General features: G+C 49.0%; 1 protein-coding gene across 1 annotated transcript; it reads left to right on the forward strand.

Moving 5' to 3' along the window:
* Positions 1–1,788: 1,788 nt before the first annotated feature.
* Positions 1,789–22,391, forward strand: AKAP1 (A-kinase anchoring protein 1). The gene is made up of 11 exons (XM_028154777.2): positions 1,789–1,973; positions 9,647–11,334; positions 13,956–14,089; positions 15,671–15,797; positions 15,963–16,090; positions 18,256–18,433; positions 19,178–19,328; positions 19,797–19,864; positions 21,335–21,408; positions 21,646–21,708; positions 22,217–22,391. Exons 2-11 carry the CDS (start codon positions 9,666–9,668, stop codon positions 22,289–22,291), a joined length of 2,667 nt encoding a protein of 888 aa, XP_028010578.2. The 5' UTR covers positions 1,789–1,973; positions 9,647–9,665; the 3' UTR covers positions 22,292–22,391.
* Positions 22,392–24,475: the final 2,084 nt, after the last annotated feature.

The raw sequence follows: 24,475 nt of genomic DNA on the forward strand, positions 1-24,475 counted from the left end.
CATCAATCAGCTGCCTCTTGCACACCCCCTACTGGGGATGTGCCCGCAACCAAGGTATATGCCCTTGACTGGAATCGAACCTGGGACCCTTGAGTCCACAGGCCGACCCTCTATCCACTGAGCCAAACCGGTTTCGGCTCCTCTCATTTGCTTTAACATACCAGGTACTAGCATTCCATATTGCTCCTGGGATGTACCACTGTCCCTGGCTCTGCTTCCCCTTCATCCTGGAAATTCCTTCTCCCTTTCTCTTGTGTTGCTTTCTGGATCCGTGCCTACCCCTCCCTTTTCTGAATCCTTTTGAAGTTGTGTCATCTTTATTAGCTTTTCTTGATTTACTCCCTTGTTTTTGTGGAGCCTGTCTTCTAGTAGCTTGCTGAGAAAGTGTGCTGGTTCATACACAAGGACAAGCCTTTGAAGGCTTGGGTTGAGGTGTGGCCAGAGACAGGAGGGTTGCTAGAAAGTTGGCAAGGACAACTAGGCCCTTATAACCCTCTGGCATGCCAGTAGATCTGGCTTTATTTTATGGAGTAGTTTAAAGGAGAAGGGATGTGGATTTGGGCAGCAGGTAGTGGTGAAAATGGGTATTGAATGAAAGTCTGCATATTGAATGGGCCAACCAAATCTCCCTTGGCTTCCATTTGAGCTGCTACCCTCTCATCTCCCACCCCAGGGCATTATTAGAACATCTTAATCTGGAGAAACTGGCAGCCTGGTTCATGTTTGTTCCCCACCCTGGCCAGGACACTTGCCTGACTCTTGGACCAAACTTGTCAGTTGGTCAATGGCAGTAATAAGCCTACCAGAGGAGAAGTCATTGGTGTTTTTTGCCCCAAAAGGACTTGTAAGTGCCTCAAAAGTAGTGTGTTTGTTTGACTCATTTCTGTGTCCCACTATGCTTTGTACCCTGTAGGTACCAATACATATTTGGTGAATAGAAATTCCTTATGCCTTTATGTGATCTCTGAGTTGGTTATAGTGCACTGTTGCCATTTGTAAAATCAGTGTCTACCGCTTTGCTTTGTCCCTGAGATGGTGCTATGAAGGGTTTTTACACCATCTTTTCTGATTCCTTTTGAAGTCACATGTCATCTTTATTAGCTTTTAGATAAGCTTATTGTCTGATCAGATTGTCATACCTTTTGGGTAGTCTTGTGTAGTGCTCTGTGGTCATGGGCAGGAACTCTGTGTACCCAGGAACACTGGTGGCACCTGCTTTATCACCATAGTAAAAAAAGCTTAACCCATAACCCTAGCCCCCAAATGAAGTAATGGAAAGACCTTTGTAGGAGGTGCTGATTTTTTTCCCTTTATCATTTGAAGCCTAATGAGACTGGACCTGCCATGAGTGGTCAGCAGAGAAGGAGGGAGGCTGGGTAGTTCACACTTGTGTGGTTTCCTCTTTAACCAACTTCTCCAAACTGGGAGTTTAATTTTTAATTGAACTGGAGGAGGAAGAGCTCTTAATTGGAGACGATGTTCAGAGATGGGATTTTTCACTTTTGACTCTACTTACTTGGAATTCTTGGTACCAGGCTCTGGTTTCCATTTTGGTTGGAAAAGGCTTTATTGAGTAGGCCTGCCCATCCAGACATTGTTGTGTGAAGCCTCCAGTCTCTTGGAGAACAGGCCGTGGAGTGTTCTGTGATCCAGAACCGGGAGGGTGGCTGACCGGGCTGCTCTGTGGCCATCACAATGAAGGGTGTGGGGGACAGCCCTGGCAGGAGGACCTCACAGCCCCACTGTGAGCTAATTTGGAATCTTTAGGGTGCCAACATGAATCACAGCTCACTCACGCACCCTAAGGATGAAGGTAACAACCCTGTGAACACCGAGACTGGGCTGAGACCAACACACCAGAGGCATGGCTCCAGCACTCTGATTCCTGGCCCCAGCCATGCTGCTGAGGGTGAGTGACCCAGCTTGCCATCGTTCCCCACCCTCAGCGGCAGGACCAAACATTGCCCAGCAAGGTAGGCACTAGCTTTCTCAGCATTTATGCAGCTCTTGTGTTTCCTTCAGGTCTTCCGGGAACATCCTCTAGCACTGTGTTGTCCACTAGGTAGCACCAGTTGTATATAGCTATTTAAAGTAAATTGACACTAAATATAATTTAAAATTCAGTTCCTCAGTCACACTGGTCACATTTCAAGTGCTCAGTAGCTCCCTGTGACTAAGTGGCTGCCAATATTGGACTTCAGTTGCCACTTGGGGATTAGCCAGGCCTTTGCCTCTTGTGACCTGCTCTGCTTTGGCCATGTCGCAACTGCCCATTGCGTTGACAGTAAAGGTCAGACTCCCTTTGTCTGGCCCCTGGCCAGCTCTTAAGCCTCTGCTCCCAGGACTTGTTCTGCTCTCACTCCCAAAGATACATTGGGTTTAGAACCTTAATTGATGCCATTAACCCACCATTGCAACCTAAGGGAATTCTGGCCTTCGAGACAACCTTCCTTGGGTCCTCTTTGCCTGTTTTGCAACCGGGCTCAGCGTGGTGCTGATATGTGTGTATGTGTGAGTGAGACACTGGCTCTTCCATCTGGATTGTGAGCTTCTGGTGGTCAGAAGCTTTTTCTTGCTGACACTTAAACACATTTGAATGTATGTGCATATCCTCAACCTGATGAGAAATTGGGTTAATGCAACCCAAAAGGCACTCTTGTCTTCCTCCAGCAAACTCGAGGGTTGCAAGTGAGGGGCATGGTATTAGGGTTGTGGGGAGGGAGGGAGGAGCCTTGGTCTGGTCCACAGCCTGATGTTATTCTCCCAATGCAGTGGCAGCAAGTGCTGGGCTTTAGGTTCTGGGTCATTCCCTGTCTTTAGAAGACCCCCTTCAAGGGGAAAAGCGCCTACCCGCCTCGGCAAGAAGCTCTCAGGAGATGGAGTGTCTTGAGCTTCCTTCTGTTGGTGAACACATAACCCTGGAATAATGGAAGAAATGTTCCATTTTAGTCAGACGGGGTTGGCAAAAGTAGGTTTACACTTGTGAGTATGCAGAACACAGAGCTTATTTTTGTATTATTATTTATTTATTATTGTATTATTTTCATGAAAGCGTACCTTTGCCCACCCCTGTGTAAAAGCCCATTCAGAACACAGAGTGGATGTGACTTCACTGACCAGACCAAACTCAGACTGGACTTATGAGACTCTTGGCACCTAAGCTCTTATTTTTATGGTGGACTTCCCATTGATTAATTACCTGCAGCTCTTTTTCCATAATAACTGCAGACAAATAGGCTGACTCACTGGGACCAACACTCTTTGTACCATTCCCAGAGATTTGTTTTCTTGTTTAGCAGAAGGCCCTAGGTTGCAATGCCCCAGCTGGTCATTGGGGTTGGGAGTGAAGCAATTACTTCTCCAGAGGTAAGCTGTTTTGAGAAGCTGCAGGTTCCTCTGGGAGAAAGAAGGAATCCTTTCAGAACCTGGAGTGAGTAGGTGGGCACTAAGGTCTTACGGGGCCGTGACACGTGCCTGTCCTCAGCTCTGTGTGACCACTGGGCAGCCAGCCAGTGTGCATCTATTTGCGGATAAATGGACCTGCTAAAAATAAGCAGGCAGCTATTTCATTCCAACAGATTCAAACTGGCCACGTATCCTCCCCACCAAACCAAAGCCCAGGCTCTGCATCCTTTTCCCTGACGGGGGCAGGCCTGCCTGAGAGGCCTGGGCCTCAGGAGTGGGGGAGGGAGGCAGCCACCTTCATTCAGTTTACTTGTGAGTGTGAAGGCTTTTAGATCCTCACTGTTAAATGCCACTTACATTTTTGAGAGGTACAGGTTTAAAAGAGAGAGAGGGCAGAGAGAGCAACTCAGGAGTCTGTTTGGGAAGGAAGGTACCAGAGAGCCTCGTACGGCTGAAACGTGTGCGTGCACATGGGGCAGCCCTGTCTGAGAATTCAGGAAAGGTTGGTACATCCTGCGCCACAAGTCCAGGACTCTGTGTTCACATAAGTCAGGGAAAATGGCACCTTACCAATTCAGAGAAGTCTGAGTGAGGTGAGATTGGCTAGGGTAGGACTCTAGGAACTGAAGGGGGGTAAGGAACTGAGGGATTTTATTTGACGGGCAGGAAGTGGGGCTTCAGTCACCAGGAGCTCCCTGTGAGGTGCCTTCAGTGAAACCCAACTAGGCTCTCACATCACCTTTGGGTGGTGTGGGCTGCTTATTCCAAGGGCTCTTGGCTCTGTGTTTGGTGGAGAAGCTCATATCTAATCACAATCCCCTAGTGGCAAGGGAAAAATAAACCATTTCATCCCCTCTTGGATCTCTTACCTCTTATCTCAAGTGCCCAGAGCACTTCAATTCCAGTCCAGAGCAGTTTCTGTCCCTAGAGGCAGTCGTGGAGAGGAGGGCTTTGCCTAGAAGAATAGTGGCAACTGGCTTCTGGTTCCTCAGCAGAGGGAAGGTCTCTCAGCTCTAGTCCAGCATGTGAATGGTGGGCACTGGGGACCCATGTAGGATCTTGTCAGAAATCTGTGGGTTGGGCAACATGGCACTAGGATAGCAGTATTAAATGCTTTCTAGGAGGCCCTCCTGGCACAACAACAGGGGTGTCTGGCTTGGAAATGGTACAGAAAGTTTCCTAAGCTGTAATTAGCAGGCTGTAGATGGTAGGTCTGGGGGCTTAGAGCCTCAGTCTCTGGGAACAAGCTGGGCAGGGAGGAGTAGGTGGGTGAGTGGTAGCGGTGTCTCTGAGCTACAGAGCAGCAGGCAGGAAATATGTATAGTGGCCCCAGGCAGCTGGTTCTGTGTTGAGCGTGAACTAGGACTGGGAGCAGAAAACATGAAGTGGGGGGAGGCCAGTGACATGGCAGGCCAGGGTCTGGGATGTGGTGTGGATCTCCTGGGATTCAGGACCAAAGCCAGGCTGTAATGTATGTATGCCTTACAGCCAGTTTCTTCAATCTCCAGTGGTGGGGTGGAATCAACTGCTGGACCCCTTGGTTCAACTTTTAGTTTCAGTGTGTGTGTGTGTGTGTGTGTGTGTGTGTGGGGGGGTATCCCAGTGTTTTGAGAGGCAGTTCTGTGTCTTGGATAACAACTACCCCCCTTACTCACACACACCCCAATTTGAGTTTATGGCCTTGGGCCCTTCCTGTGTAAAATGGGAGACTGCCACCTATGGGTTGTTAAGACATAGGATTCTTTTTCTTCCTGTCTACCCCTTTCCATTTAATCTTTTTTCTGAGATCAGAGAATTGCTAGAACACTATGGGACTCATAACTATACAGCCTGCCGAAATAGGATTGTCTAGTTAATAAGGAATCAGATACTTAAATTTACTGACAAGAAGAAAATCCAAGTTCAGACCCCAGCCCCACTTTCTGTTGCATGTGACCTGTTGGGTGGGACTTAATCTCCCGACAATAGGCTATGTCTCTTGTATACTACTTTTTCCTGAGAGCACCCTTCCCCCATAGCCTCTTTTCCTTCTCAAATATTATTATTTTTATGTGAACGACGGACACAAAGCAAATATCCCATAATCTAACACTTTTTGGGTGTGTGCAAGTTGTTAACAAAACAGAGATTTTCCAACTTGACTGCATGTTGGAGTCACCTCGGTTAACAAACTTGGTGCCTGGATCTTTCCCTCAGAGATTCTGATTTAATTGATTTGGGTGCCATCTTGGGATTTTAAAAGCATCCCAAGTGGTGCTAATGGGCAGCCAAATTGGAGAACCACTGAGAAATTATTAAAAAAAACTCTCTTCCCAAAAAGAAGGAAGACTATCCATTTTCAATAGGATCCCAGTTTTTTTTTTCATGGGATGATTATATGGACACAGACCTCACACGCACATGGTGGTCTACAGCTTTTATTTTTGGCATCACAGCAGTTTTTCCAAGTCAGTACATAAAGTCAGCTTCCTTCTCTAACAGTGATTTGTCCCTAGATTCTACAATAAATTTAGCAATTTTTCCTATGAGTTTTTGTTTCAAATGATACTCGGGTGAATATTCTTAATATAGACTTCTGCCTATGCAGATTTTTAATTTTTTTTTTTAAGAAAAGATTCCAGGTGTGGGAATTGGGGGGTCTTAGGGTATGGTCATAAGGTTTTAAGAGCAGTACAAACGTCCCCTTTCCTTGGCCCATAAAATGTCTTATCCCCACAGATCCATTAATTAGTGGATTCCGGATTTAATGTGGAGAAGAACCTGAGTCCCATTCCCTTAACTGTATAACCTTGAGTTCTTTTTTAAAAAAATTTTTATTTAATAAATCTTAATTGTTTAGATTATTACAATTGTTCCTCTTTTTCCCCCCATAGCTCCCCTCCACCCGGTTCCCACCCCACCCTCTGCCCTTACTATCACACCCCTACTGTCCTCATCCATAGGTGTACGATTTTTGTCCAGTCTCTTCCTGCACCCCCCACGAGAATTGTCAGTCCACTCCCTTTCTATGCCCCTGATTCTATTATATTCACCAGTTTATTCTGTTCATCAGATTTTTTATTCACTTGATTTTTAGATTCACTTGTAGATAGATATGTATTTGTTGTTCATAATTTTTATCTTTACCTTTTTCTTCTTTTTCCTCTTCTTAAAGAATACCTTTCAGCATTTTATATAATACTGATTTGGTGGTGATGAACTCCTTTAGCTTTTTCTTATCTGTGAAGCTCTTTATCTGACCTTCAATTCTGAATGATAGCTTTGCTGGGTAGAGTACTCTTGGTTGTAGATTCTTGCTATTCATCACTTTGAATATTTCTTGCCACTCCCGTCTGGCCTGCATAGTTTCTGTTGAGAAATCAGCTGACTATTATGGGTACTCCCTTGTAGGTAGGTAACTGTTTTTCTCTTGCTGCTTTTAATATTCTCTTTGTCTTTTGCTCTTGGCATTTTAATTATGATGTGTCCTGGTGTGGTCCTCTTTGGATTCCTTTTGTTTGGGGTTCTCTGTGCTTCCAGAAGTTTTCTGTCATTATTTCTTCAAATAGGTTTTCAGTATCTTGCTCTCTCTCTTCTTCTGGCACCCCCATAATTCGGATGTTGGTACGCTTGAAGTTGTCCCAGAGGCTCCTTACACTATCTTCATATTTTTGGGTTCTTTTTTCTTTTTTCTTTTCCAGTTGGGTGTTTTTTGCTTCTTTGTATTTCAAATCTTTGACTTGATATTTGCTATCCTCTAGTCTGCTGTTGGATCTCTGTATATTTTTATTTCAGTCAGTGTATGCTTAATTTCTAGTTGGCCTTTTTTCATTTCCTCAAGAGTCTCGCTAAATTTATCGGCCTTTTCTAGAAAATTCTTGAAAAACGTTATAACTGTGGTTTTGAACTCTATATCCAATCATTTGCTTTCCTCCATTTCTTTCATTTGTGACCTGTTTCTTTGTCTCCACATTTTGGCTGCTTCCCTGAGTTGATAGAGTGGCTTTGTATGCTAGGTGTCCTATAGGCCCAGTGGCTCAGCCTCACTAGTTACCTGAGGTGGACACTCTTGGTGCACCCCTTTGTGGGCTGTGTGCATAGTCTTGTTGTAGTTAAGCCTTGATTGTTGTTGGTATCACTGGGAGGAATTGACCTCCAGGCCAATTGGCTGTGAGGATCAGCTGTGTCTATGTTGGGAAAACTTCTGTGCTGGAGACACCCTTATGAGACAAGACTTGCAGAAGCCTCTGTGCTCAGCTTGGATGGGGCGGAGTCTCAGGGCAGAGCAGACAGCATTGGCTTCCTGTCAGCCCTGCCCTAAGAGGCCCCTGGGTCTCAGTGTCCTGCGGTAATCGCTGCAAGCACCTCTGAGAGAAAGCCATCGAGTTTCGCCCGCTGCCAGACAGTCCAGTTTCTCCCCAAATGAGTCTTGGTCCCCATAGTCTCACCTGGAACTGGAGTTCAGAGCAGTTGGGAGCTTTTGTCTCCCTCTCAAAAAGAGGGAGCACACTGAGAAAGCCAGCCGTGTACTCAGTTGTCCGCCCTCTCTGCGCGCGCACCTCAGTACCTCTGCCTTCTGCAGCTCCTCTGAGTCTCAGTGTGCTTTTCTCTTTCCTGACAGTCCAGTTTCTCCCCGTATGAGTCTGGGTCCCCAGAGTCTTGCATGGAACTGGAGTTCAGTGCAGTCGGGAGCTTTTGTCTCCCTCCAGCTTGAGAAAGCTCGCCGGCCGCGTACTCATTTGCCAATCCTCTCCATGCGCGCATCTCTGTACCTTGGCCTTCTGCAGCTCTTCTGAGTCTCAGTGTGCTTTTCTCTTTTCTTCTAGTTGTAGAATTTCCACTCAGCCAGCCTTCCTGTGGTTCTGGATGATGTCCATTTTATCTTTTAGTTGTAGTTTTGAAATTGTTATGCGAGGCAGCAGTTTAGGTGTTTACCTATGCCGCCATCTTGGTTTCTCCTCTAACCTTGAGTTCTTTAAATCTTTAAGATGGTAATATATTCCAAACCAGGTTGTTGAAGATTAGGTGATGCAAGACAAGTATCTAGTGAGGTTCCTCATTTGAATCTTAAGCTATTAGACAGCATTATTGAAGCTTTCCACCTGGAGGGTATAATACAGCGCCTTCTGAGCCGGGGCTGCTGCTTAGCTCTGTTTTGTACTTTCCAGTCTCATTGCTTCATCTTCACATATTAGCAGGAAGGTTTTCCTTAAAAATGAGGGACTTTCTGGAGATGACCTGCCCACCCCTATAATTTAGAGAAACACTTTTCCTAGCACCTTCACAAACGTGCTTGTAAATCTTCTTGGAGGGTTGTTATGCAGCGTACAGTACAGTAGGTCTGGAAAGGGACTGAGATACTGTATTTCCAGCAGGTTCCCTGGTTATGCTCGATGCTTCTGGTCCACAGACTGTGCTCTGAGATGCAAAGTCCTGGAGCAGTGTTTCCAGCCTCTGCTGATCATCAGGCTCACTTGGGGAGCTGTATGCTCTGCTTTTGCCAGAAAACATTTAGATAAGTAGATACAACCAGTAAGAGTTGGTAAAGCATTTACAATTAAGCACAAATCCAAATTAAGGTGTAATTCATCATATCAATGAAGGATTTGAGGTTTTAAGGAGACTTACAATTTTTGCATACAGAATAAAATTTGCTTGCATGGGAGACACTGAATACAAGCATTCTCAATAAGTCTGTTACATACCTCTAATGAGAGCTCATCCTGCTCTGCAAAGCACTTACTATATATCTAAACTAATCCTCATACCTGTCATCTTCTGCCTTCTTCTAGGCCATGATCATTTCTCCTTTCCTGGCTTTAACTGACCTAGGTCTCCAGGTCCCTTTTGCTCCATATACTGTTTCTCCTGCTCCCCAAATCACCTGCAAACACAGTTTGGTATGTCTGCCTTTTCCACCTATGCTGGTTCTCTATTGTCTACAGCAGTGGTCGGCAAACTGCGGCTCTGTTGACTAATGAGTTTGCCGACCACTGGTCTACAGGATAAAGTCGAGACTCTGCAGTAGCTTGTATCAAGGGCGTGTGTGTGGATGAGGGAGCAGAAGGGGGTGTCTCTTTTTGCCCATCCACTTCCAGTGGCTCACCCAGAGTCATGGTGTGAAGGGGTGGTGATCCCTTCAGGGGCAGGGAAAGGGAGAGCCAACAACTCTGCTGTCGCCTGTCTATTGTCTTTCCTGTGCAGTCACATCAGGAACCTCTTACCAGGCTCTCATGGCATCTCTTTCTCCTTCTGTTCCCAGGTGTAACTAAGCCTCCAGGATGGCCATCCAGTTCCGTTCACTTTTCCCTTTGGCATTGCCTGGAATGCTAGCACTCCTTGGCTGGTGGTGGTTTTTCTCTCGTAAAAAAGAGCATGTCAGCAGCCGTGACAAACAGGTGGAGGCTAGTGCTGTGGAGCTGAGGGCTGGCCCTGCCATCGAGGAACTGGCCCCTGTGGAAGATGCCTGTCGTGCAGTAGTGTCCACACCCCCCAGTGTCACACAACCAGCAGAAGAGGAGCTGGCCACTGTGTACAAACCTTCCACAGAGCCCCCGGCCTTGCTGCGGTCACATCCAGCCTGTCGTAGATCAGAGTCCTCAGGCAGCCTGTCTAACACCACAGACACGAGAGTTCGACCAGGAACATGCAGAGATGATAGTGCAAGGGTGGAACCAGCCCAGACAGGTGATGAAGCCAAGCCTGTTCCTCTAGAGTGTGCTCTTGCATCCCCAAAGGCTATTCAGTTCCCCCACGAAGCCACCGAGGTGTGCAGGCACGAGGCAGGGTGGGGCCAGCAAGGTCAGTCTGCAGCTCCCACAGAGAAGCATGACCCTGCAGAGAAGGCAAGAGAGATGGGGGCTGAAGGCACTGGCGACGCAGTGTTGGGAGAAAGTGGGCTAGAAGAAGGTGTGTTGTCCCTGGAGCGTGGCTCTGCATTACAGAGCATCAAGGCGCCCAGCATGACTCCCTTTGGAGGAGGGGGAGAGGAAAGGAAGAGCAGCCTGCCTCAGGTGGAGGGGGACACAGCAGGGAAGTTGATGAGTAGCTTTAATGAATTGGCTCATGTGGAGCAGGCCAAGGATGATGAAACACTGGCACCCTGTGTCCGAGGTGGCCGAGTCTGGGATGGAAAATTGAGCAAAGAGGAGTCCTTAGATAAAAATGAGGAGATCTTGGATAAAAATGAGGAGATTGAGCAAGCTGCCTACCAGATCATCTCCAAAGTGATCTTGGATGCAACTGAAGAAGTGCTCGCCACCACCATGGGCAATATGGCAGGTTGCATATATCAGGCCTCAGCCGGTCAGCTCCAAGGGCAGAAGGAGGAGAGGTGTGCCCCAATCTGCCAGAAAACTGCCCTTGGGCAAGATGCCTTGGAGCCCACTCAGGCCACAATGGAGGTGGCCACAGCGAAGGCAGTCTTGGACCCATTGGAGTCAGCTTTGGACCCGTTGAAGTCAGCCTTAGGCCCGTCGGATGCTGCCTTCCCCTTGCCAGGCCTGCCAGCAGAGGACCTGCCACCACCACCAAAGACCTATGTGAGCTGCCTGACCAGCCCTCTGTCCAGCCCCACCAAGGACACGAAGCCAAAGAACTCTGTGCACCACATCGCCCTGGCCCCCTGCCCACCACCAGCCGCCCCCCTCGGAGAGTCGCAGGACAACACAAGCGTCCTGGTGGAAGATGCTGGCTGTGTCACCTGCATGTCTGACAATAGCCAGGATGTCCCTTCAGAATCCTCCTCCGGGCAGTGCTCAGATTCCGTCAGCACTTCAGGGCTAGAAGACTCTTGTACAGAGACCAACTCAAGCCCTAGGGACAAGGCTACCACCTCACCACTGCCACAAAGTACTGTGCCCTTCAGCAACGGGGTGCTGAAGGAGGAGTTGTCAGACTTGGGGACTGAGGATGGATGGACCATGGATGCGGAAGCAGATCATTCGGGAGGTAGGAGGGTCTTGGGTATTCCTCACTCGGAGGACAGGGGTCTCCCTTTATGTAGTAGGAAAGGCTGCCTCTCTCTCTGCTACTTCTGTGTCCCAATCGGCGTGCAGAAAGGGCACAGTGGAGAGCTGGTGGGTAACTGAAAATGTAGGCTGCCTTAAACCCAAAGCCATGGGATTTGTAACTTGTTTTGGCAGCCAGTGACCTTGCCTAGCCCATCTGACAAAATCAGGTCAAAGTTGGGTTGGGTTGACCGATTAACCTAAGTGTGCCTCTTTTTCTCTTTTAAACCCTAACCTGTTAATGTTGTTTTGTTTTTTTTAATGGAGAGAGGCCTCCTTAGCTTTAATTCCCTTGAGTACTGAGAGTAGGTGTGAGCTTTTTTTTTAATGGTTTATTTCCTTTTAACCATGTGCTTGTTCCCATGTCTTCACCTGCTTTCCTTCTTCAGAAGCTCTTTCCTGGTAAGTGCCCAGAGACTGGCCCCAGCTTTGCATACTTGTGGGAGGCTCGCACTCTGCTGCGTGTTGCTGTCACCCTTTGCAGAGCGCCTCAGCCATTTTCTTTCTGTGCAGCTGCAGGTCCACCCCCGGGAAAGACGGGCACTCGGGTAATGAAGTGCCCACTGGGTTTTTTCGAGTGCTGACCCCAGCGTAGACAGTTGAGACCGCTAACTTCCAGGTCAGCAGCTCCTGACCCTGTTTTTGCAGCTACCCTGGGGCATTTTCATTGATCTCTTGGGAAGAGGCATTCCCCTCCGGGCCTCTGACTGTCTTGCCCTGGAACCTTTTCCTATCATGTCACCTTGAGGCAGGTTGGGACTCTTTCTTTGGAATTCAGCACTTTGAGCAGCTCCTGGTGTGTACCACACATTACATTTTACCACCTCTAAGATGCTATTGATTATGACACTACTGTTTTTTATGTACCTCGGAAAGAAAAAAAAATGCTGCCGATCATGAATATAGAAGGCCAGAGACTGTAAGATGCACTCTAACTTTAGGGATGTTAAAAGGTTTTTTTTTGTTGTTGTTGTTTTTTTAAGGCATTTTAAAATGGGTGGAAAACCTTAAAAATAAAGGGGTTTCCCTTTGCCTCTTGCCCCTCAGGTTAATTAACAAGCCCTCTGGCCTTGTCATGCCAATTCTAGATTGATAATAGCTATGCAGAAGGCTTCCGAGTTTAGGCCTCATGAAAGAGGAGGCTGTGACTGAGCATGGTGATGTGTGGGGACATTGGGGATGGTAGATAGAAGCCTGGTAGTGCCAATCACTGAGCACTCAGTTGTGCCAAGTACCAGGCTGTGTCTTACCGACCCACCTCCATTCTCATGGTAGCCCTGCCTTGTGCGTGAGAAAGCTGGAAGCTGGCCTTTGAGTGAAGCCTGCTAGAGTCCTGGCGTGGTCTGAGCCACCTCTGAGTGTCATAGGGGTGGAAGGTACCATCCAGTCCTGCTCTGTCAGGTAGAGGCTGGGGCTGGCATTATCAGAAGGGTATGGACTGGCTGTGACCAGTTGTTCTCCGGGGAGGCCTGCATCTAATATCTGGCTCCAGGGGCCATGTGGACCTGTTGGCCCATCACCTCCCCCACCCTGTGTTAAGGGAGGAGGAGGTCACTTTGATGGTGACTTAGCTGGGAGTGAATCTCCTAAGCTTTACTCCTTTGTATCCAGACAGTACAGGGGATTATGCCCAGGGTCTGGAGAAACCAGTGCAAGATAACCTAATTAGTAGAATCTCAGGAGCCCTCTATTTCTGGCAATAGAGTTGTCCATATTTAAATGAGAGCCACTTAAGTGGGTTTGGCCCTCTGTTTTTCTCTGATGGTCCCTTTGGCACACTCTTGGTCAAGAGTGGAGCAGCCCAAGTCAATGCTAGGCTCCTGCTGCCCACCCTGTCCTTTTGGGAGTGAGCTTTAGCTCAGTCTTTGGACCAGGGCATTAGAGACCCGCCATGAGCTCAGAAGAGCATTCTGAGTTGCACAAGTCGGGCCTAAGCAGGGGAAAAGGAGGGCCTCATTCCTGTGTCCACTTTTGGCAGGGCCCTGATGGGGAATAAGAATGGGGTCTTCAGACATACCAGCGCCAGGGGACTTTTTCTAGCTCTACTTGGCTGAAGGCCACTGACTGTGAGCCTAGGCCAGGGGCCTTGGGACCTAGGGACCCTTGGTCTGAGGGGCTGGCATTGTCAGAAGGGTGTGGACTGGCTGTGACCAGTTGGTCTCGGGGGAGGCCTGCATCTAATATCTGGCTCCTAGAAACATGTGAACCTGTTGGCCCATCCCCTCCCCCACCCTCAGGACTCCCCCTTCCTGGGCCAGTGTCTTTCTTCCCAGTTCACCACTTGTCTGCTCCAGCAGCTGTGGCTGGGTGTGGCTGCCAATTAAGCAAGTTGGACTGTAAATGACAAGCTAAAATTAGGTGTATCTACACCCCCAGCCCTCCTTTCATTGGGGTTGTTCTGAGCCTTCTAGACTTCCAGTTGACAGTCACCTGCCAAGCTTGAGGAGGGGGCGGGGGACGGGGGCCTTGGGCCTCCCAGGAATGTGAGTTTGGGAGTTGTGCGTTATTAATTGCTCTGAGCTGGTGTCTGGGTGTCTGTGCATGCTGCTTCCTCCCCTGCAGGCTCAGACGGGAACAGCATGGATTCAGTGGATGGCTGCTGTGGACTCAGGAAGACTGACGGTTTCCAGAATGCCCAGGCAGGCTCTAATCCTAAGAAGGTCGACCTCATCATCTGGGAGATTGAGGTGCCAAAGGTAAGAGTTGCAAACTCAAAGTTCCCAGGTTCATTGGGCTTGGGTGTGGGATTCAGGGGAGGGACAGTCAACCTGGAGTGGCGGCTCCCTCGTGAGCCCAAGGCTGAGGGGAAAGGGAGTGCTCTGCTTTGCCAAGGTTCAAAGAAATTCCTGCAAAATGGAATTTCTCCAGCTGCCTTGCGAGTATCCTATTCTTGTCCTCTTCTAACTTCAGGCCTCTAACCTCCCCTGGGTTTTTTTGTGTGTCCCGGAGCTCCGATCTGCTTGGAGATGGCTAGCAAAACCAGATAGAGGACATGGGCCAGCAAGGAGTCCTTCACTGTGCTCTGCCCACGCTTTCCAATGCAAAGTATTTTGTAATTGAGCATAGCATAAATCCATATTTTAGAAAACTTGAGAAGTATAGAAATGTATAAAGAAAATAAAAATCAACTCTAATCCTACCCCCGAGAATGACTGGGAAGGTTTATTTCCTTCTCGTCTTGTATGTACCCTGTGGTTTTTAAACACAACTGAGATTATGTTGCTTTAATTAATGCTTTTAAATATTTAACAATTTAATTTTCCTGTGCTACTCTTTGAAAATGTAATTTTAACTGCATTATTCATTGTGTGAATGTCAATTTACTTCACTACTCCCCAATTCCGGGGTGCTTAAGTGGTTTCTAGCTTCTTGCTATTCTGACTTACAACTTATTAGCTCGGTCTTGATGTTTATCTCTGGGGCTCAGAAATAATTGGCCCACTTCATTCTCTGGGGGCATTTAGCTTCCTGCCGTGTGGAGACTTCGCTGGCTTTGAACTCGGGGTCAGGTGGGCAGCTCAGACTCATGGTACTGGCTCTCTCAGTTGTTTGCTCCCCCAGTGATCCTGATAACCACCGTGCCCTCTTCTCCTTCATTGGCTGCAAAAGGCATACTGAGGGACCAGGCCCCTAGTAGCTCCATGGGGGTGGGGTTGTTAGGGAGTGATTCAGAGCTTCTTATGTCATGGCTAAGTTTGGCTGCTTCTTTCTGCCTTGAACTCTGGTGTGCTGGGCATTCTGTGAGCTACAGGCTCTGAAGATGCCAGCCTGCTGTCAGTTGGCAGCAGGAGCCCAAAGGGTCTTTGTTAGACCTTTATTTTCAAATCGAGACTCTTTATCTTTGGTCCTGAGTAGACCTGAGGAGGTGGAAGAGTTGTAAATCCACCCTTGTGCTGAAACATCTCATAGTCTGGATCCGGGAGAAGAAAATGCTGCCTTTGCAGCTTTCTGAATTCAGACCACATTGTCGGGGATGAAATGGGAACTGCTGAGTCCTGGAGCCAGACTTGCAGTGCAGCTGCTTAGTAGCTGTGTGATGTTGGGTGAGTTACTTAGCCTCTCTGGGCTTGTTTTCCTCATCTGTAAATGGAGATTAAAAAGGTATCCATTTAATAGGTATTGTGAGTAAATGCAAGTGCTTAGAATAGTGCCAGAGAAAGGAGTGCTGACATGTTAACAGATAATATGTTTGAGTTTGACCTTGTGAAAAACAAAGGTAGGTCTTTGGGAATGGTTTTGGAGGAATTGGTTTCCCATTAACTAACTCTTTTTCTCAGCACTTAGTTGGTCGGCTAATTGGCAAGCAGGGGCGGTATGTGAGTTTTCTGAAGCAGACATCTGGTGCCAAGATCTACATCTCCGCCCTGCCTTACACCCAGAATGTCCAGATCTGCCACATAGAAGGTCAGTGGGTTTCAAGCCCCTTTAGATGCCTTTCTTTCTGAGGCAAAATTTAACACCTTAAAGGCACACTTGAACTCCAGGAGAATTCCTGTGGAATGGGGTGTGGTTTTGCTCTGTTTGTCTTACCTGCTGTGACTCCTCCTTCCTCCTTCCTCCTTCTCTTAGGCTCTCAGCATCATGTAGACAAGGCGCTGAACTTGATTGGGAAGAAGTTCAAGGAACTGAACCTCACCAATATCTACGCTCCCCCCCTGCCTTCACTGGCACTGCCTTCTCTTCCAATGACTTCCTGGGTGAGCATGCTCCTGGGGGACCAGGACTTCTTGCATCCCTTTCCCCCAACAAGAAACTCCCAAGACCATGGCCAAGAGCTCATTGATGCCTCTGGCCTCCACTGGTCTGTTCTGCTTCTAGCCTGTGTCCTCTGGGGAAGTCTTAGCCAGAGGCCTCTTAGTCCCTGATTGGAAGGACCACTCTCCCCTGGCTCTGCCACCTGGGCACTCTTTATGTTCAAGGCATTTGCCTAGAAAGGACTGTAGTCCACCCAGGAAACTAGGCGGGTCCACGCTGGTGTGGAACTCCTTGAAGCTGGAGCAGTGTCTGGATGAGGCCCCAGCTGAGGGCTCAAGATGGGCTTTCCCTTAGTTAAGGCAAATCTAGTGGTGGCCCTGATGAAGGATTCCCTTCCCCATCCCGCTTCCCAGGAGGTACCTAGAGTATAAAGGAGAAGCAGTAACCCCCACCAGGCCCAGGAATCCATGTGGCTCTTTGGAGGTTGCCCTGAGAGTTGGGCAAGAGAAGGAGCTGACATCTCAGGGGTCCCTGTGTCCTGGGCAATTGCAGAATCTCTGGGGCTTGTCACTCATGTCCTACAGTGTACCTCCCCCCTATTTGGGCCTCATCTTACTGAGGCTACAGTCATGTGCCACCTAGTGACAGGGATTCGTCCTAGAAGGATTGTTATTGTTGTTGGAGTGAACACAGAGTTATAACCACACAAACCTAGTTGGTATAGCCTACTACACCTGGGCTGTGTGAGACACCAGCATTATCTATACCAGTGATGGCGAATCTATGACACGCGTGTCAGCACTGACACGCGTAGCCATTTCTGATGACAGGCAGCCGTTGAGGCGGCCGCATGCCGAGGATGAAACATTTGCTGCTCCTGAGGATGAAACATTTGCGAAATAATGTTTTTTCCTCAAAGTGACACACTACCCGAGTTATGCTCAGTTTTTTGGCGAAGTTTGGCACACCAAGCTCAAAAGGTTGCCCATCACTGGTCTATACAGTCTCTCACTGACCAGCACGTCACTATGACACACGTGGCTGGACTGCATTTCACACATGACCTGAATATGCTGCCTCAAGAAAATTGCCTGCCTGGCTTTTGTTTAGGACAGTGGACTTCTTGGTTCTGTATCTTGCCCCCTCCAGAGACCCTTGTGCCTTGGGGGAAGGGATGCTGCCCTTTTTTTTCCTTTCCCGTGGATATTTGGGAGTGGGCTGAACCTCACTCCACCCTTCACTTCTGAATCAGTGTTTTCCTCAGGAGGCTTGGCCCCAGACCCACTCTTTATTTTTAGATAATTGAGTGGTTGGTGTGGCTTCCTTCCCTTGTTCTCTGGGTGGCTTAGTGGGACTGGAGGGGTGGAGGCCAGGACTCTCAGCCAAGCCTCTTGTGCCACCTGGATGGAGGATGGACAAGATGAGCTGCTGTGTCCACAGCACCAGGATGGTTTCTGTAGCTTAGCATCGGGAAAGCTAGTATGTGAGGACAGTTCTTTCAGAGACTAGTCTTGGCCTCTTCAGGGCCTTTAAGGTGGGGCCTGGCCACAGAGCAACCCTACATTCCAAATCCCGGTGTGGGAATGAGTTGGGAGGATGTCTGTGGAGCCTAGAGAAGAGCAAATATGACTCAGACTGTTGCAGACTTTGACAGTGAACCCTTGCTGACAGAAAGGTAGAGAGATGCTGTCAAACCATAAGCTCCTGGGGTCAGCTGCAGGCCCAGAGGAGCTAGCTGAGGGGCTTGAGGGCCTATCCACCTTGGCACCTTGCTCTCAGTGGCTGCTTCATTCCCTTTGGCCTTCCTGGGATCTTACAGACTCACAAGAATGCTGGAGGTGGGGGATGAGGAGATCTGGCCAGTGGACCTTGGTCAGGTCAGGGGGAGGCCCAGCACCACCTCCAGAGCCTGCTCCTGGGATCCTCCCTGTCCAGCCCTGTGTGAGGTCGCCTCTAGTGGTTACTCATGGTACAGCAAGGCAAGGGCCATAGTGGTGTCTAAGCACTTGCATGCTCAAGTAGTTTTCCTCGAAACCCTGCCAGCTGGTTGCCATGCTTTTTTCAAAGAGGTGCCAGTTCAGAGACTTGTCTTGGGACCTCATGGCTTGACCCAAACATGAGAAGAGAAGGATTACTGAAGTGCCTGCTACCCCTCCCCTCTCCACAGCTCATGCTCCCAGATGGCATCACTGTGGAAGTGATCGTGGTCAACCAGGTCAATGCGGGGCACCTGTTTGTGCAGCAGCACACGCACCCTACCTTCCATGCACTGCGCAGCCTGGACCAGCAAATGTACCTCTGCTACTCTCAGCCTGGAATCCCCACCTTGCCCACCCCGGTAGAAAGTAAGTGCTGCCCTGAAGGTCGGCAGGAGCCAGGCCAGGGAAGAGTTTGGGGGGTGGCCTATTCTGCTCCTTGGGTCCTTCATGGACCAGCATTTCTGACTTCTTGCTGTTGGCATGGAGTACTCAGTTGCTTGGCTAGCACAAGCTGCTGTTTGTACTGGCTGATGGAGCCATGGTGTGGAGTGGAGTTTTTTGTTTTGTTTTTCTTAAAATATATTTCTATTGATTTCAGAGAGGAAGGGAGAGGGAGAGAGAGAGATAGAAACATCAATGATGAGAGAGAACCATTGATCAGCTGCCTTCTGCTCTTCCCACACTGGGGATCGAGCCCACAACTGGGGCATATGCCCTGACCGGGAATCGAACTGTGACCTCCTGGTTCATAGGTCGATGCTCAATTACTGAGCCACACTGGCTGGGCTGTATTTTATTTTTTATTCTGGTTCATCTGTGTCCATCTGAGGCTCCAGTAAGTTTCAGAGTACATGGATGTAGGTGAGTGCTTTTGGTCTGGATGATTTTTGGATGGCTCCCTGCTAGGCTGAATGTCCCACATCCAGGTGCTTCTGTTGGCCAGTCTTAGGCTCTGGGGAGGCTTCAGGGACTCCTTCCCATTCCGGTTCCCTGCAACTTGGAGGTGCAGGCCTCTGGGAAGGGATGTGGGCAGGTGGGTAGCATTGACTGGGCAGCCCTTGGTGCCCTGGCCTGGGCCAGGCTTGCCCACAGCTCTCTCCTTCCCTGCAGTAACAGTCATCTGTGCAGCCCCTGGTGCGGATGGTGCTTGGTGGCGAGCCCAAGTGGTGGCCTCCTACGAGGAGACAAACGAAGTCGAGATTCGCTATGTGGACTACGGGGGATATAAGAGAGTGAAAGTAGACGTGCTCCGGCAAATCCGGTGAGTCCAGGCTCCTCGCACAGGCGCATACCCTGCTTAGGAGGGGACGGATTTCTGTTGGTTGGCTCAGTTCTACTAAGCCTGGGACACGGGTTAATTCTTCCTGCTATCTGCTCTGCTTTAGCAGTCTGATATAAACAAACTCCATCGCTCACCTCAGCCAAACTAAACCAGATAGGCCTGTCTTAGAAGAATTCCCCTGAGTATCATAGGGCAAAAGCAAAGCAGGCTTTTTTTTAGGAGTTTGATGCAAGAAGACCCTCTGAGGTCAGGCTTGTGGCAGAACTGGCAGCCTGCCTTCAGGTGTATGGGGGCTGAGCCATCATGGGTATCTGTTGCCCATCATGAGTATCTGCTCTCCTTCACCCTGGGCTGCTGGGCTCATGGCACTAACAGAAGATAACTACCAGCCTGGAGTAGAGTCGGCCTTCGGGCCATGTTCAATGTGTTCCTTTCTTGTTGCTCTAGGTCTGACTTTGTGACCCTGCCTTTCCAGGGAGCAGAAGTCCTTCTGGATAGCGTGATGCCCCTGTCAGGTAACAGGTGTGGGCTTCTGGCAGGGTGTGTGTGTGTGTGGGTGGGGGGGGGGAGGGGCAGTTGAGAGTAGGTCTTTTTCTTTGAGAGCCTCATTTTCACCTGGAGGGCTTATGCTAACATGGGTTGCTGGCACTGTCAGTTTCTGATCAATTGATAGCTTTGGGCCGAGACCTCAGAACTTGTATTTCTAAATTCTCAGGTGAGGCTAATACTGCTGGTCCATGGACCACCCTTCCAGGTTCACTGCTCTAGACTTTACCTGGGCCTCCAACTTAGAGAGGCTTCTGCTGCAGGTGCCTTCCAGATGTAGTCCAGACCCAGAGTCCTAGCACCTGTGGTTGAGGGCAGGCATTGAGGCCAATGGCACTCCTCAGCTGGGCCTCAGTTTCTGGGGGCACTGTGGGGATCACACTGCCACACACCTGTCCAGTGTGGTGTCTTAGACTGATCACATTGCCTAAGGGAAGGGGACTGGCAGTGTGATCCTGGGCAAGTTACTTAGCCTCGATTCCTACCTCCCTCCTCTGGAAAATGGGGCTTTACCTGTTTTTCAGAGTGGCCAAGGAAATTACATGAACCTAGAAACTGAGATGTGGACTCTGGTCAGGTAGCAGCTACTTATGACCAGGAGTTTTATATTTATTAGTCCTTTGATTTCATGCTCCTCCCTCCCAGGTTTGCCCCATCTAATCTTGTTCTTCTATAAAGCAATGAAATGCTTTAGAAGCACTACAGCCTGGCTGTGGTCTTGTTGGCTAGAATGCTGGGCAGGGTCTTCAGTTTTATTTCTCTTTATTACTTTGCCCATGCCCAGCCGCCTTCTCCATTTCTATCCGTCTCAGGACTTATCCGGGCCCAGCTGAAAGGCTCCCTCCTCCATAAGATATTCCCAGACCTTCGTAAACCTGCCTCTCACTTCCTTACCATCTCTTGCCTTGGGTGTGTTCTTGCATGTACCTTCTATAATCTGACGAAGAAAGCTGCCTCAGTGCCCTGCCTGCTGTTCGATAGTTACTGCCCGCATTGGGCTGTGTGGCCACTGCCTGGGTTTGAATTCCACCTGCACCACTCTCAGAGCTGGTTGACCTTCTGCCTTTGTCTTCCATGTTCCCACCTATAAAGTAGGGTAGCACCTGCCATCTCGTAAGGTGTAACTGATTCAGTGGAAGAACGTATCCAACATGCTCAGCCCGCTCAGCCCCCAGATAAGCGGTGGTGATGATGTTTCCATTGAAGGCAGAGTTTCTGTCCATCTGGTCCTCTGTATGTGGGTGGGTAGCACATAGCAGGGACCCTGAGTGTGTGTAGAGACCTGGGCTTTCTTGACACCGGTGGCTCTCTCAGGTGAAGGGCTCAGGCTCCGTGGCAGTATGTGAGGCCTTTTACTTGGAACACACCTAGAAGTGTGTAGGTGACAAGAGCACCTGTCCTCAGTGAGAGTCTAAATGCCGCTTTTCCTTCTCCTGAAGACGATGAGCACTTCTCACCCGAGGCGGATGCAGCTGTGAGCGAGATGACTGGAAACACAGCGCTGCTGGCTCAGGTGTGTGGCTGGTACGGGGGGAGGGGGAGGCGGGGCAGGCTGCACAGGCTCTGTCTGAGGAACCTCCCAGCTTCTGCAGGGCCCACCGGCCTCACTCATCCAGCATCTGGGCCTCTTGGGAGCCGACCTTTCAGTTGCCTGCCTTCCTATGGTTCCTGCCCTGGGCTGCCTAGCTGTCTTCACAGAGAGGCACACGGGGTCACTTCTAAACAGACTTGTTTTTCTGTTTGTTTTCAGGTGACAAATTACAGTCCGACTGGCATTCCTTTGATCCAGCTGTGGAGTGTGGTAGGAGATGAAGTAAGTTCTGTCCTATTTCCCTGCGTTACTAGCCAGCAGTGATGATCAACGTGGAGCTAATCAGAGGATGTAACTACAGACCAGGGTCTCCCAGGGGCATTTAGCGATGTCTGGAGATCTTTGTGGTTGACATAGTTGGGAGTGGGTCAAGGGCAGGGATGCTGCTAAACATTTTACAGTGCACAGGAGAGCTCCCACAACAGAGAATTTTAGCCCAAAATGTCGGTGGGCCTTGCTAGACCTTCTGTCCATCGCATTTTCCTCTCCTCATCGCATGGTATTAAAGCTTAGATTTCTCAATGCACCGGAAAGCCTGTCCTCATGCCAGTAGAATACAGAAGTAAATGCCCCTCTTGGCCCAGAAAATGAGTCACACCCCCACCGCCATTACTAGTGCACCCGTTGCCTACGGTGGCCGCCTGGACCTGTAAGAGGGAGCATCGTGCTGGCTTGAGACATGGCCCCTGGGTGCCGTGGGCAGAGATTTCAAGGGGACTTTCTTTTCTAGGTGGTGTTGATAAACCGGTCGCTGGTGGAGCGAGGACTTGCTCAGTGGGTAGACAGCTACTACACAAGCCTCTGACCCCTGCCACAGCCGCTCGAGTCTTTATTGCACTGTTGAAATTGGGCTTGACACTCAAGGCAAAGACTTTACATCAGAATAACAAATGTTGTCTTCCTCAGACAGTCCTTTTTTTTTTTCTTCAAAAAAATATTATAGTCATGTTGAGAAAGGTGTTTTGTCTCTGAGACAAGGAAGGAGCTGTGGGTTCTTTTTAAAGCCATAGGATGGTGTTTAACAAGCCAGTCGGTTAACCTGGTTCTAAGCTGTTAAAAAAAAATGTGGAAGAAAAACTGTCTCAACCAGTTGTCCCCTCTCCCCCTCTCCCCATTCCTCTCCTCTTCCTTCCCACTCCCCCTCGCCCCCAAGCCAAACTGATTGGAGCAGACAGGCCAAGGGATGTGTTGCTTGTTTGAGAGGGTTTCTTTTGCTTCAAAATCTTTCTTCAGGGAGCAGGACATGAACTGACTAATTGGTATTGATTATTTGTACAGCTGACATAAATGAATTTATGATGTTAACCCAGTTTTTATAAACTTCACCTACGTGTCTAAGAAGGCAGACTTTTTAATGCATATGTAAATACAAAGCAATCAGACCTCTCTCTGGCCTTGGTCCGCGGGAGAAGGGAAGTGTTTGTTACCTGGCCAAGCCTGGTTGTGATTTGTAACCATTTTCTATTTGTGCAAACAATGTAAATATGTGTTTAAAAATGTAATATTTTATACAAAATACACTGGAGAACAAAGGGAACTCGAGGTTTTTCCACTTCCGCAGTCCAGCTTCCCATCAGCTCCTCCGCTGGGGCTCCCGTGGTGCCCCCAATACTGAACAGGGTGACTGTATGATATAGATTGTGATCCGGGGATTTTTTTTTTTTTTTCTGTACAAATTTGTTTAAAAAAAAAAAAAAAGCAGCTCATTGAATTACCTTGCAGTGGTGTGTTTGATTCTTTTTTAAACTGTTCTCCCGCGTTGTGCAATTTTAAATAAGTAACTTAAGCTTATATAAATCTTGAATTGTATACCCTAGAGCTTGAGTTCATTTGTTCCATGGTGAAAAGGGTTGGGGAGTAAAGAGGGTGGCTGTAGGGTGGTTGGGCTGGAGAGGTATGGCTCTTTGAAGACAGGTTAGCCAGAAACTTCCACCTGGCCTTTCCCTCCGTGCCCCTCAAGGTGGCCACAGGCGTCCTCTGGCTTCCCCAGTGAGTATCTCAAACAGCCAAGCTTGAGTTTAAAGTGCCGGTTTCCAAAATTCTTTGGTTATGCTTTTTTTTCTTCTTTTGTTAATCCACACCAGAGGATACTTTTTCCATTGCTTTTCAAAGAGAGTGGGAGGGCAGGAGGGGGGCAGAGAGAGAGAGAGAGAGAGAGAGAGAGAGAGAGAGAGAGATCAATGTAAGAGAGACATATCAACTGGTTTCTTCCCGCATGTGCCCCGACCGGGGGGTGGGGAGCATACCCGCAACCCTAGTGTATGTCCTTGACTGGGAATCAAACTCACGATCCATCTATGTGTAGGCTGATGCTCTAACCACTGAGAAACACCGGCCAGGGCTGGTTATGCATTCTTAAAGGTCTATTAAGTTATTACCATGTAGTGCTAAGAATGATATAAAATATACATACATGTCGAGAGCAGATGATAAATCTTGACTTACTAGTCCCTCCTCAAAGGCAGGCTCAGGCCCCTGGGGGTCTCTAGGGAGCTGAGATAGCCCCAGGGTCCTTCACACTGAAGGAGTTCTGCAGAGCTTCGATAACCCATGGTTTAAGCCTCAGCTTCTCTCATCTGAGGAAGAGGTGGTGAATGGTGCCAATGAAGTGAACTCATGGACCTGGGCCTGCTGTGCAGAGGGGCCACACGAGCTCTCAGGCAGTGATCCGTGTGCTTCAGCCAAGTCGTGTTACAGCAGGCCTTGGCCTCTTCTGTGCAGCCCTCACCACGGGAGCAGCGAGGAAATACGGGAGACCTCAAGCCAGTTTGGGGAGAGCTTGTAAAGCCTGGTGTGCAGATTTGGACTTATATTCGGGAGCCATCGAGGGGTTTTAATGGAGGGAACCACACAGTTTTGGTGCAGGGAGGAAGATGGGGAGGTGGATGAACAGAGACCAAAGCCAGGGGCTTCCTCTGGGATGTCTCCTGGGTGACAAGCGATGGAGTCGGCATCCCTGGACAAAGGCCCGGGGAGAGGGGAGAGCAGT

The sequence above is a fragment of the Eptesicus fuscus genome, chromosome 20 (genome assembly GCF_027574615.1).
Source record: "Eptesicus fuscus isolate TK198812 chromosome 20, DD_ASM_mEF_20220401, whole genome shotgun sequence".
Taxonomy (NCBI): Eukaryota; Metazoa; Chordata; class Mammalia; order Chiroptera; family Vespertilionidae; genus Eptesicus; species Eptesicus fuscus.